This window comes from Columba livia, chromosome 22 (assembly GCF_036013475.1).
Source record: "Columba livia isolate bColLiv1 breed racing homer chromosome 22, bColLiv1.pat.W.v2, whole genome shotgun sequence".
NCBI lineage: Eukaryota > Metazoa > Chordata > Aves > Columbiformes > Columbidae > Columba > Columba livia.
In genome coordinates, this window is record NC_088623.1 from 5228281 (window position 1) to 5239346 (window position 11066).

General features: G+C 56.9%; 1 protein-coding gene across 2 annotated transcripts; it reads right to left on the reverse strand.

Moving 5' to 3' along the window:
• Window positions 1-3683: 3683 nt before the first annotated feature.
• PIM1 (Pim-1 proto-oncogene, serine/threonine kinase) lies at window positions 3684-7845 on the reverse strand. 2 transcript variants are annotated; one of them, XM_065038790.1, is made up of 6 exons: window positions 7439-7796; window positions 7248-7354; window positions 7108-7158; window positions 6250-6616; window positions 5416-5592; window positions 3684-5127 (listed from the first exon to the last, which is right to left on the reverse strand). In XM_065038790.1, exons 1-6 carry the CDS (start codon window positions 7518-7520, stop codon window positions 4970-4972), a joined length of 942 nt encoding a protein of 313 aa, XP_064894862.1. In that variant the 5' UTR covers window positions 7521-7796; the 3' UTR covers window positions 3684-4969. The 2 variants fall into 2 exon arrangements, with proteins under 2 accessions (XP_064894862.1, XP_064894860.1); XM_065038788.1 differs by having other exon boundaries at window positions 7248-7845.
• Window positions 7846-11066: the final 3221 nt, after the last annotated feature.

An 11066-nucleotide genomic window follows, 5' to 3' on the forward strand; every position in this document is an offset into this window, starting at 1 on the left:
GTCAGTGGGAGGCTGAGCACGCCGGAGAGTCTGTCTGTCCGTCCTAGAGTCGCTTTTGGTGTCTGCACATCCCTCGGACGCCTGCTGTCCCCTCCACCTGGGCAGGGCGGGTTCACTTTGCTCTCCCCTCTCAGCCTGAGGGATAAATCCGCTTTGGAGGAGCTTCCACACATCATCTTCTCATGCTTCATTTATTTGCCTTATCAAAGACTTTGTTTGGAAACACCCAGCTAGAAAAACAGTAGAGTGACCCAAGCAACGAGCAATAGGATGAGACAAAATAGCCTCAAGTTGCACCAGAGGAGGCTGAGGTTGGATCTGGGGAACAATTTCTTCCCCAAAGGGCTGTGGGGCATTGGAACAGGCTGCCCAGGGCAGTGCTGGAGTCACCATCCCTGGAGGGCTGGACAGACGGACATGAGGTTCTCAGGACATGGGGCAGTGCCGGGGGTGGGGAACGGTTGGACTCGATGGTCTCATGGGTCTCTTCCAACCAAACGATTCTACAATTTTGTGATAATCATAAATCCCTTCAAGTGCTGACCAAAACCAAACAAGATTTTTAGAGCAACACAAGCACCACACAAGGCACATGCACAAGGATGCTACAGCCAGAGATCTGCTGCCAGTAGCCTGGCACAGAGACGATGGCTGCTGTGGCACATTCGTGCCGTGCGGTTGACAGCGCGGGGGCGGTTTCCGTTGGGATCGGTACCAATGGCTTATGAGCCCACACACGTGTACTGGGGAGCCCAGCCCTGCCTGCTCATTTTGGGGAGGATGAAGATGAAGAATTTCAGTGGTGCTTGACCTGAAATGACATTTTGCCGCTTCTGTTTTTCTCACAGCTTTCGCAGTGGGGTGAGATCTCTGTCGCTGCAACGCGCTCGCCTTTCAAATGCACGCGCGTGTCTGTGTGTCATTTCAGGTTAACCGAAGTGGCTGCTTCAGTCTGAAACAGGAGCTGTAGTTTCATTTTTCAGGTCGTTTAACCCCCTCCTAACTGTAATAAACACAGTGACTAAGAACAGAAAAATATTACCCTGGAGGAAGGGGACCAAAAGCTTGGAATACAATGAAAGAAACACTCTGATTACCCCTTTAAAAAATATGTTTTCTTAGCTGAAGCTGCTAAATTTGACTCAAGTTTACACACTGGAAATGTTTTGCGGTTGATTTTTTTTTTTCCTTTTTACAGTGAGTAAAGTGTTTTTACCTCACAAAAAACCCCCACCGGCTCTCAGGCCCAGTGATGCAGTTTCGATGTGTCACGGAGGCTGGGTTAGCGCAGATCTCACTGTCATTAAGGTCCTTGTAAACCCCAAAACATGAGGCTTTAGTCTTGAGCGAGGCTCCAGGTGCATGAAACCAGCACCTGCCCCCCCTTGCTGTCACAGCGTGGGGGTTTTTTTGGAGGAGGTGTGGAAAGGGACACGTTTCACCCCAGGTTCATGCTGACAGGGGTGCGGGGCTTTGGTCTCAGCTCCTGGAGGACTAAATCCCCTGCCTGGGGAACACTGGATGTCTGAACCTGGAGGTTCCTCCACGGCTGGTCCCAGCCAGAGGAGAAATAGGGCAGGGAAAGGCAAACAAGCCCAAGCTCTACCACAAAACATCTCCTGTGAGTTGAAGCATCGTGCCTCAGTTTCCCCACAAGCCCTGTGGAGATAATGCTATTGCCATCGGCAAAGCACTCAGAGACCAACTTCCCCAAGGAGTCATTACCAGGGAGCTGGAGCTGTGGGACACCTGGTTCGCTGATAATTCACCCCATCCTAAGGCAGGTGTTTAAAATTGGTCCTTGGCACCATGAGTCACAGGAGCTAAGTGTTTCAGACACTGCCTCGGGAGTATCTGGATGTTTTCCTTGCAACAAGACAGAGGACAAGATGCCACCTCCGAGTCTCCAGCTCTTAGGTCCCTCTGGGACCCAACATGATGGCGATGGGCATTGCGGAGGGGAACAACGGGCAGCCAGTGCTGTGACTGCCCGTCTGCAGCTCTCCCACCGCATCTACCGTGGTCCTTTCCCTGTGGCAGACATCTGGGACCCAAACCTGGTGGCTCTCGGCCTCATGATGGTGTTACTGCATCAGAAGGCCGGTGCGCACCGGTCCTTTTCCAACACCCAAACCTTGCATGCACCCAGTTGTCACCCAGGCAACGGGATCCCACCAGGAGACACCATGTCACCGTTCCCCTCCTGCAGCACGGGGCCAAAATCGTCAGCAACAGGCGGAAAGGAAGCAACTATCAGCACCCCAGCCCTCTGCCGGACCTGCTCGGCCTTTCTGTGGTGCGTTTTCTAAGAAACGCCGCAGCAGTTGGCGAGCGTTTACGGGAAGGGTGGGCCGAGCTCAGCCTGCAGCCGGGGCGGCCGCGATAGCGTTTTGGTGGTGCTGGGGGGGACGGTGGCTGCTCCAGGGGCTCGGGATCCTGGCACGGTGGTGAAGTTTGCTTTCGTGTAAGAGCAGCTTCCCATATGGCCAAGGGGAAAAAGCAAGAAGGTTCAATACAAACCACATCTCAAAATAGGCCTAAACTTTGAAGGCATTTGGAGCTGCACTTCCTGCTTCTAGCAGCGCTGAGGAGATGAAAGATGCAGCTGAGGAAAAAAAACAGCAAAATAAACAAACCAAGTTAACACTTTCTGCTGAAGGCAGAGGCACAGCGGTGACACAGCACACCAGCTCATCCTGCAAGCCTGGGACGTGGCTCCAGGACGCCCTGATTGCAGCCCCATGGCTTGGAGAATGGTGCTGGCAAGCCCGGGGTGACCCAGGGAAAGGGGAGACTCCCTGAGCAAGGGGTTTTTAAGCAAGAAACCCTGGGGTAAGGCAAAGAAAGGACCGTTCTGTTCTGCATCAGATGTAGCTAGGGGTGTTGCAAAGTAACATGCAGAAGGGGAAACGTGTCCCTTCCTCGGAGCAGGAGACACACAGCCCTGCGTGCACCCAGCTGCAGGCACCCCACGAGATAGAGCAGAAACAGAGCTTCAAAATTCAGCACATTAAACAAAATCCCAAGGAAAAAAACAGAACAGAAAACCAAAAAACCCCACGCCCCTGAAGCCAAAGCAAAGTGGAGCTGGGAAGTGGGGTTTGACAGTTTGGAGGCTAAAAGCTCGAGCGAAGCATTACCGCTGCTGACTGATAGTGACCGACTTCTCGTAATCCGAAGATCAACTTCCTCTCGCTCTGCGTTCGAGCTGGAGGTGGGGACAGCCCGCTGGCGGCTTTCTTCACCACTGGCACCCGGCATGCAACACCCGCTCCACGCCAACAGAGCCGGAGCAACAGGATCTGCCTTACCAAGATGTAATTTAGCCGACAACATCCGGTGTTTCGTAAAGCTGCTTTGATCTTTGTTTACTCACCATCCCCAGCACATGCTCCGCACCAGCCTGTGGATGAATGGAAAGGAAAAAGGCTCCACATCCCTTTCATCTCTCCCAGGAGGCCTGGCAGGCGCGGTCGGCACTGGAAACACCCCACCGAGGGCCGGATCCAGCCTTCCTCATCGTGTTTTCAGCTTGCTATCCTGGTTAAGGTGGGACTTTTGGAGTTAGTCTCGAATGGAGACGAACTGGTAGTCCCCACATTAGCTACGGTGTGGTCACCGGTACCCCGCACGGTCCCAGCATCCTTCATCCCACCCCGCAATAACGGGATGACTCCATCACATCAAGTCATTAATTTTTATTTAAAACCGCATAAAAAAAATAAGATTTCTGAATTCCCCTGTACAATATTAACTATTAACAAAAAACCTGCCGGCTACACACTTGGTTACATATAAAGACTCGACAGCACGGACAGCCTGGGCCGGCTCCCCCTCCCCAGCCCCAGACAAGACACCCATGAGGCAAAACAAAACTCATCTGCAAACTCATCTGCACGTGGTGAAGAAATAACAGCAGCCAGAAACAACAGCAACCAGAACTATGTACACAGACGGGTGGGGAGCAGGCAGGCGCCCCGCACCCCCGCCAGACATCCGACAGGAACGCTACGGACCCGGGGACGGACACAGGACAGACACGGAGGGAAGACCCGAATGGAAAACCGGGGGGAGATCAGCAGCCGTAGAAGCAAGGCATGGGTTGGAAACCCACGTGAATTATAAATAAATAAATAAGTTATCCTACTGGCTAGAAATCTCTCTTAAAAAAAACAAAAAACAACCAAAAAAAAAAATTCATTAAAATAAATTAAAAAACAAAAAATGGAAAAAAACCCCAAAGAAACAAGGTAAAATGTTATCACTATTAACAACTGTACATCAAGCTTTGCTCCTATAGAGCTTTGTACATATTTACAGCTCTGTTGGTTTGCATTGTTTGTGCATTCATGAGGGCACAGGGAAGCAAAGAACCCCAGAAAATCCAGATGAGCTGCAGGCACGGGAGGCGATGCGTCACCCGCTGGGCTCCCGACCATCTTCTGACCCCTCTTCTTGTTGAAAAGGGAAAAGGAACTATATACCCAGGCGAGTCTTGGAAAAGCAGCAGTGTAGGAAAATTCAAGTATTTCCTCCAGCACAGCCCAGGTCGCAACTGAAGGCACTCGAGCATGGTGACAGCGGAGGAGAGACAGCCATGTGGCCGCGGTACCTGCCCTCCCCTCGAGCAGTTTTCCCTGGTTGAAGCTTTTCTCGCAATAAGGTCTTTGATCCTCTTGCAATTCCAAATTCAGCAGGCGAGGAAGACACTTGGGAGCCTCCAGAACCAGAACCAAAACCCAAAAAACCCCAATTGACTGGCACAACGTCAAATGAGAAAAGGGTTGTTCAGATGGACCCCAGGACAGCTGAGTTGGACGGTGGCCACCAGCGCTTGGAAGAACAAGTCTCCAGCCCAGCTCCGGGACAAGATATGCGTGTTCCCATCTGACGATCCCCGCTCGGTGATGGTCACGAGGCAGAAGTCTGATTTTCTTTGCTTCTTGTGCCCAGGAGATGCGTGACGCTGTTACTTGCCAGGCTCCTGGATCAAACTGTGCAGGTGGATCTCTGCCGTCTCCTGAGGCAGGTGAATGCCTCGCAGCCAGCTGTGGTTGAAAATGTCTTCCAAAGACGGCCTGTCCGAGGGGCGCATGGACAAACACCACCTGATGAGATGCTGGCACTCTGGGGAGAGAAACCAGAAACCGCCGGTCAGTTGGAGAAGGTTCTTGTCCACATTGTACCACTGTCTGCTGAGCCCAGGCCGTGCTGGGTGTGCTCAGAGCTGCACCCAAACCTCCCAAGTGATTATTTGTTTAGGAGGAAAGAGGATGGCAGGACACGTGCCACCTCCTCCAGCTAACCACGGGAGATCAACCGCCTCTGTAGCCGTAAAACCGGGATGAAACCGGGATGCTTGCGTGCCCGGTACCGGTTATCCTCCCCTGCCCTGCCGCGAAGCTGGGTGCCCACCTAGAGAAACCCGCCGTCGGAAGAAGAGCTGGCCCCGGATGATGTCCTCGTCCTGCTCAAAGGGGACATCCCCGCAGACCATGTCGTAGAGCAGCACTCCCAGGGACCAGACCGTCGCTGAACGGCCGTGGTAGCGGTGACAGCGGATCCACTCCGGCGGACTGTACACCCGCGTTCCTATGGGATACAGGCGGAGCTTGTCAGGAGGATGCTGCCCACTCCCCATCCTCGCCTGAGCAGCCCTGGGGATGCGGGGCTGCGCCGGTGGTGGGGGACACGCGCGGTGTGACCTGCCACCCCCTCGCCAGCACGTGACTCTTGTTTACAAACTTTGAGTTGTAAAAAAAAGCCGCTGGTGCCGGAAGAGGGCAGCACGGACGCGGGGAAGGCCCAACCGTTACATGCAAAAAAAACCCCACGGGTGGGGAAAAACCACACCTTCCACCCCTGCTTTGGCCAAAAAAAAATAGATATATATATATAAATAAGCCAAGGCAAACAAGGGGAGCGGAGCAGCCCAAGCCCTTCCATGCCTGCAAACCAAACCGGCTGGCACGCACATTTTGCAACCCCCCCTTTGCTACCCCCATGGGTGTTTGTTTTTGTCGGGCCGGCTCCCCCCGCCCCAGCCCGGGGCAGGGTGGGTGGTGGAGCCTCTCAGCAGGGCCAGGAGCCGGCTCCTGTTTCACAACATCCGCCCCACGCCAAAAAGCAACTTGGCAGCCAGCTGAATTATTAATTACCCCCCCAGCAAATGGAGGAAGCTCCGGTGCCCAGCCAGGCTGGGCCGTGCAATGCCCGGTACTGCGAGCATCCCACCGGGTGTGGGCTCACCGTCAAATTTGGTGTAGGCTGTGTCCTTGAGGAAGGTGCCGGAGCCGAAGTCGATGAGTTTGAGCTTGCCGGTGTTGAGGTCGACGATGATGTTCTCGTCCTTGATGTCACGGTGCAGGACGCCGCAGTTGTTGCAGTGCTGCACTGCCTCCAGCACCTGGCGGAAAAGCCCCCGCGCCAGCTCCTCGGACAGGAACCCCCTCTCCGTGATGAAGTCGAAGAGATCCTGCGAGGGCTCTGGACGCTCCAGCACCAGCACGAAGCTGTCGGGCAGCTCAAACCAGTCGAGGAGGTGGATGATGCCGCTGCAGCCGGATCCCACCTTGTTCAGCAGCACGATCTCCATCGGCACACGGGTGCCACTGGGCTGTGGGGGGACCACAATGTGATCAGCAGGGCTGATGCTGCACCAGCAGTCCGGTACCCCCGGCTTGGGATGCTCCGGTGCCCCCTTGTCTGGCTTCACTGCTGCCTGGGCATCCCCCCCACTCAGGGGAGTCCTGGTGTCCCCCTACCTGGTCCTACTGGTGCCTGGGCATCCCCCCACCCAGGGGATGCTCCGGTGCCCCCCTGCCTGGACTCACTGGTGCCTGGGCATCCCCCCAATCCAGGATGCTCTGGTGCCCCCCTGCCTGGTCTCACTGGTGCCTGGGCATCCCCCCACCCAGGGGATGCTCCGGTACCCTCCTGCCTGGTTCCACTGGTGCCTGGGTATCCCCCCAACCCGGGATGCTCCGCGTCCCCCGGTGACCTCACGCCCGCTCCCCGCGCCGTGTCCCCATTTCCACCCTCCCGGCACCTCCTCTCTTCGCCCCCCCCGTGACGCCCCCGTTTGTCCCGGTGGCCGCGGTCACTCACCAGCTCGCCCCACTCGGAGATGCGGTCCCGCGCTACGTGTTTGATGGCCACCTGCAACCGAGGGGAGCGGCGGGCTGAGCACACGCCGCCCGCCCCGCCGCCCCCCGCTCCTCCTCCGCCCCGCCGCCGGCCCCGCTTACCGGCGTGCTGTCGGAGAGGCGAATACCCGAATAAACCGTGCCGAAGCCGCCGCTCCCCAGCAGCGGGCCCACCTGGTACAGCTTCTCCAGCGGCTCCTTCTCTTTCCCTGCAGGCGAGACGCGGCCGTTAACGCTCCGCCGGGGGCCCCAACCGAACCGGGCCGAGCAAAACCGGGCCGTATTTCTCGTACCTGGCTGTAGCTTAGCGCTGTGTAACTCCCCACCGGTCCCGGAACGTAGGTGGGCCAACGAGTTAATTTTCGAGAGCAGCATCCCGGTCCCCTCGCCCAATTTCGTAGCCGGTCCCGGCACCTCCCGAACCGGACCGGGCAGCGGTGCCTCGGTTCCGGCGGTCGGGCTGCCGAGCGGCTGAGGTCGGGCGGGGGAGCCCGGGCAGGTGGAGGCTGTAGCCTGGCGGCAGCGGGGCGGGGAAGCAGCGGGCGCGGCGGGGCTGCTCCCCGCACTGCCGCGCTCCGGTGTGGCGCGGCGGCCGCCAGCCGGCTCCGGGAGTAGCGGGGGCCGGGGGCGGGCCGGGGACAGCCGCGGGGCGGGGCCACCGCGCCAGGACCAACCACGGTGACTCATGCGGCGCCGCCACAGCCAATAGGGAGAGACCCGGGCACAGGAGCGACCGCGACGGGCCACGACGTGGCGGGAAGGAAAAGGCGCCAAAGGCGGGTGGGGGGTGCGGGGCTCCATGGCGGGGGGCTTTTGGGGAGTGTGGGGTGGGCGAGAAAGTGAGATCGGAGCAAGGAGAACCGCTGCTGCTGTTCGTCCGTCCGTCCGCGGCCCCGTTCGCAACGGGAGTGTCCCCGCGTCCCGCGGTTGCCAAGGCTGAACCTTGCACATTGTTCGCTAAACGCGCGCAAGCAGGTGGGGGGGGGGGGGGGGGGGGAATGAAGGGGACACCCACCCTAGCGGCGAGGACACGGGGGGATCGGCCCGGCCCGGGACTGGGCTCTCCCCGGCCGGCTACGGCATCCCTGGCAGAGCCCGGCGGGTGGGAGTCACAGAGCTCCTCTTCCTCCCCATGTCCACATCAAAATCCCCAAATTTTTTGGCTTCTTCACTTTATTACTTTTTCCTGCAATCTCACAACTTCCCGGTGGTGCTCAGTGTCCCCTGGACCCCATCCCACTGGCTCATCCCACGCCGCTGTTACTTCATCGCGGGCAAACCGGTGTCTGACCTTTTCCCTTTTCTAGTAAAAGTGGCGATCCCAGTTGGTGACTCTTTTTAAAATTTCTTTCCCTTTTTTTTTCTTTTCCTCAAAAGTCACTGGCTGAGATGCTTTCCCCGAGTTCCAGAGATAAGATAAATTATTTACTGGATGTTGGTCTCTGATTACTCACTCTATTAGCATTTAGAGCAAAGAGCTCCAGCCACCGGGAGCTGAATTATTCCAGACGAAGCCCATCTGGGCTCCCGCGCCCGAGCGAGACCGAGGAGTTCCCAGCATCCCACACATACTTGTGGGATGAATTGCTTGAAATCGAATGGGTTTTACTGGAAATGCTGGTGAGCTCCCGACTCCTTTAGTATTTCTTTTTAAAAAAATAATAAAACACAACCAAAATGCAAACCCCCAAGTCATCCCCGGGGCTGCGGCGCAGCCCTCGCGCCGGCCGGGAAGGGCTCGCTGCTGCCGTTGCCTCTTTTAGACTTACCGAGAACTCTGCACATCCTCTTTCAGAAGCTGAGGCAACTAAAAACCTACATTGGTTTTTACCCAGAAGGCGACATTTTTATTCGGGGAAAAGTGTGGAGAATCTGACGCAGCAGCCTTCCTACCTTCCTTTTTTTTAATATATTATTGTTATTATTTGGGGTGACGCAAGCGGAGGGGGGCGGGCAGCACCTTTCTCCTGCATTATTCCCACCCGACGCCTGGGCATATTTGGGACAACTGGTTCTGCCAGTCGCTGCTCAGCCATGGGATGAAGTGACTCAGCATCTGGCCCCAAACTCATTATCAAATTCTTTGCCTAGATGATGAAAGGTACCGAAGGGTCTGCCCTGGAAACCCAGACTCCGTATTGACAAACAAAGCTCATCCCGGAGCGGCAGGGCTTTCCTGGGGGCTGCCTTCCCGACCTCCCGGGGAGGTGCAGCCTCCTTCCTCGCTCTGCCCACACCTGCTAATTAACGTCGAAGGGAGCAGCGTGTGTCTTGCAACCTGGATGATGTGGGGCCAAATCATCCTTGTGCGTAAACCTGCACAACTGCTAATTTCCCCAGGGGACTGAGTCAGTGGCCGCCTCTTCCTGCCGGCACGGCACGGAGGGGTTGCATCCCCTCTGGGTTGGGGAAACCCTGGTCTTGGAGGTGATGGGGAGACATTTCCCCTTGTGCAGAGCGGGGATGCAGCCCTGTTTCCCGGCTGTATCCATCTCTTTCCAGAGTAACCCACCCAGACACATCCCTGTTCCCTAAATGACCCAAACCAGGGCTGGGAGCCGCCTTTTCCCCCCAAGCCCATCCCACATACTCACCTTTCCCCTTGCCAGCTGGGGTGAGGCCATTGGGATGTGTCAGACATTCAAGCTAACATGAAACAAACATTGCCCTCATCCGGAGGAATCACCTCTTTCCCCAATCCTCTTCCTCCTAATGAAAGCTCCTGAGGATGGCGGGTGCAGGAGAGCATCCCTTTAGCATCCTTTAGCACATCTGCACTTGCATGGACACACGGATGTCCAAGCAGAACTGCAGGCCCTGCCCTAGCCAGGCAGCAGCATCCCTGAGCTAGGGCTGCCTCTTTCCACCCCAACGCTTGGTGTGAGCCCCCAAGGAGCATTTTGCAACTCGGAGGAGGTTGCAAGAAGGAAAAACCCAAGTGGGACCTTCCCTGCTTCTCGCAGGACCCCAGGGTGGCACATGGCGCTGGTGGCAGATCTGTGGGAGACCAGCTCCCAGCAGACATCAAAAAATCAGTTCTCAGCCCTGCAAACAATCCCGGCAGCTTTGGGGCTCTTCAGCGGCATTCCAGTCTAACCGGGGCTGCCTTGCATGATAATCAGGCTTAATTACTGCTTTATCGCTTGATTGCTGTGCTGGGCCCTTGGAGCTGCAGCGTTGCTTTCGCAGTTTACTTTGTATTTCCTCCCTGTCGCCTTTCCTGCCAGCACAGTTAGTAAATAGGTGAAAAGGGGGAGGGCCAAGACAGGACCCAAGGAGGAGAGAGGGGCAATTTGCTGCCCAGGAGTTCCTGGGGGGGGGGGGGAGCAGATTTGCTGCCCATAGAGTGTTAAAACTGAGGTTTCCACCAGTGTCCTGCAGACAAAACAGCAAGGTCAATGCCAAGCCAGGAGCACAGCCCCATATCAGCCCCACGAGCATCCCCCTCCGGACGGGCAGCATCCCTGGAAGAAGGAGGGGAGGTTTGCGGGGCCATTAAAGCCGTGACACAGAAAGGCTGTGGTTTTCCTAACGTGAGCTTTGAGTCATTGCGTGACCTTGGCAGCGTCTCCCCGTGGCTCCCTCCGCTCGGGCTCGCTCGCCGCAGAACCGGCTGGCCCAGGGTGTGGGGCGAAGCGGCAGCACGGACCTGCCGGTGCTCGGGGAAAGTGCGAAACCTTCCCCAGTCGGGCCAGCGAAGATGCTCCCACCCACGCGCGGTGAGCAATCCCCGGCCGCGCCGGCGAGGAAGCGGCGCTGCCCTCGGCCAGGCAGTGGGTGCCGCGGTGGGGACACCCCCAATGCGCCCTCACCTGCTTCACGTCACCTCTACGGCAGCGAAAAGTGTTTCACTGGCGACTTTGGAAAAGCAGTAAAATGTGTGTGCGTTGCACAGCATCATTGTGGTGCAAGCGATGGGCA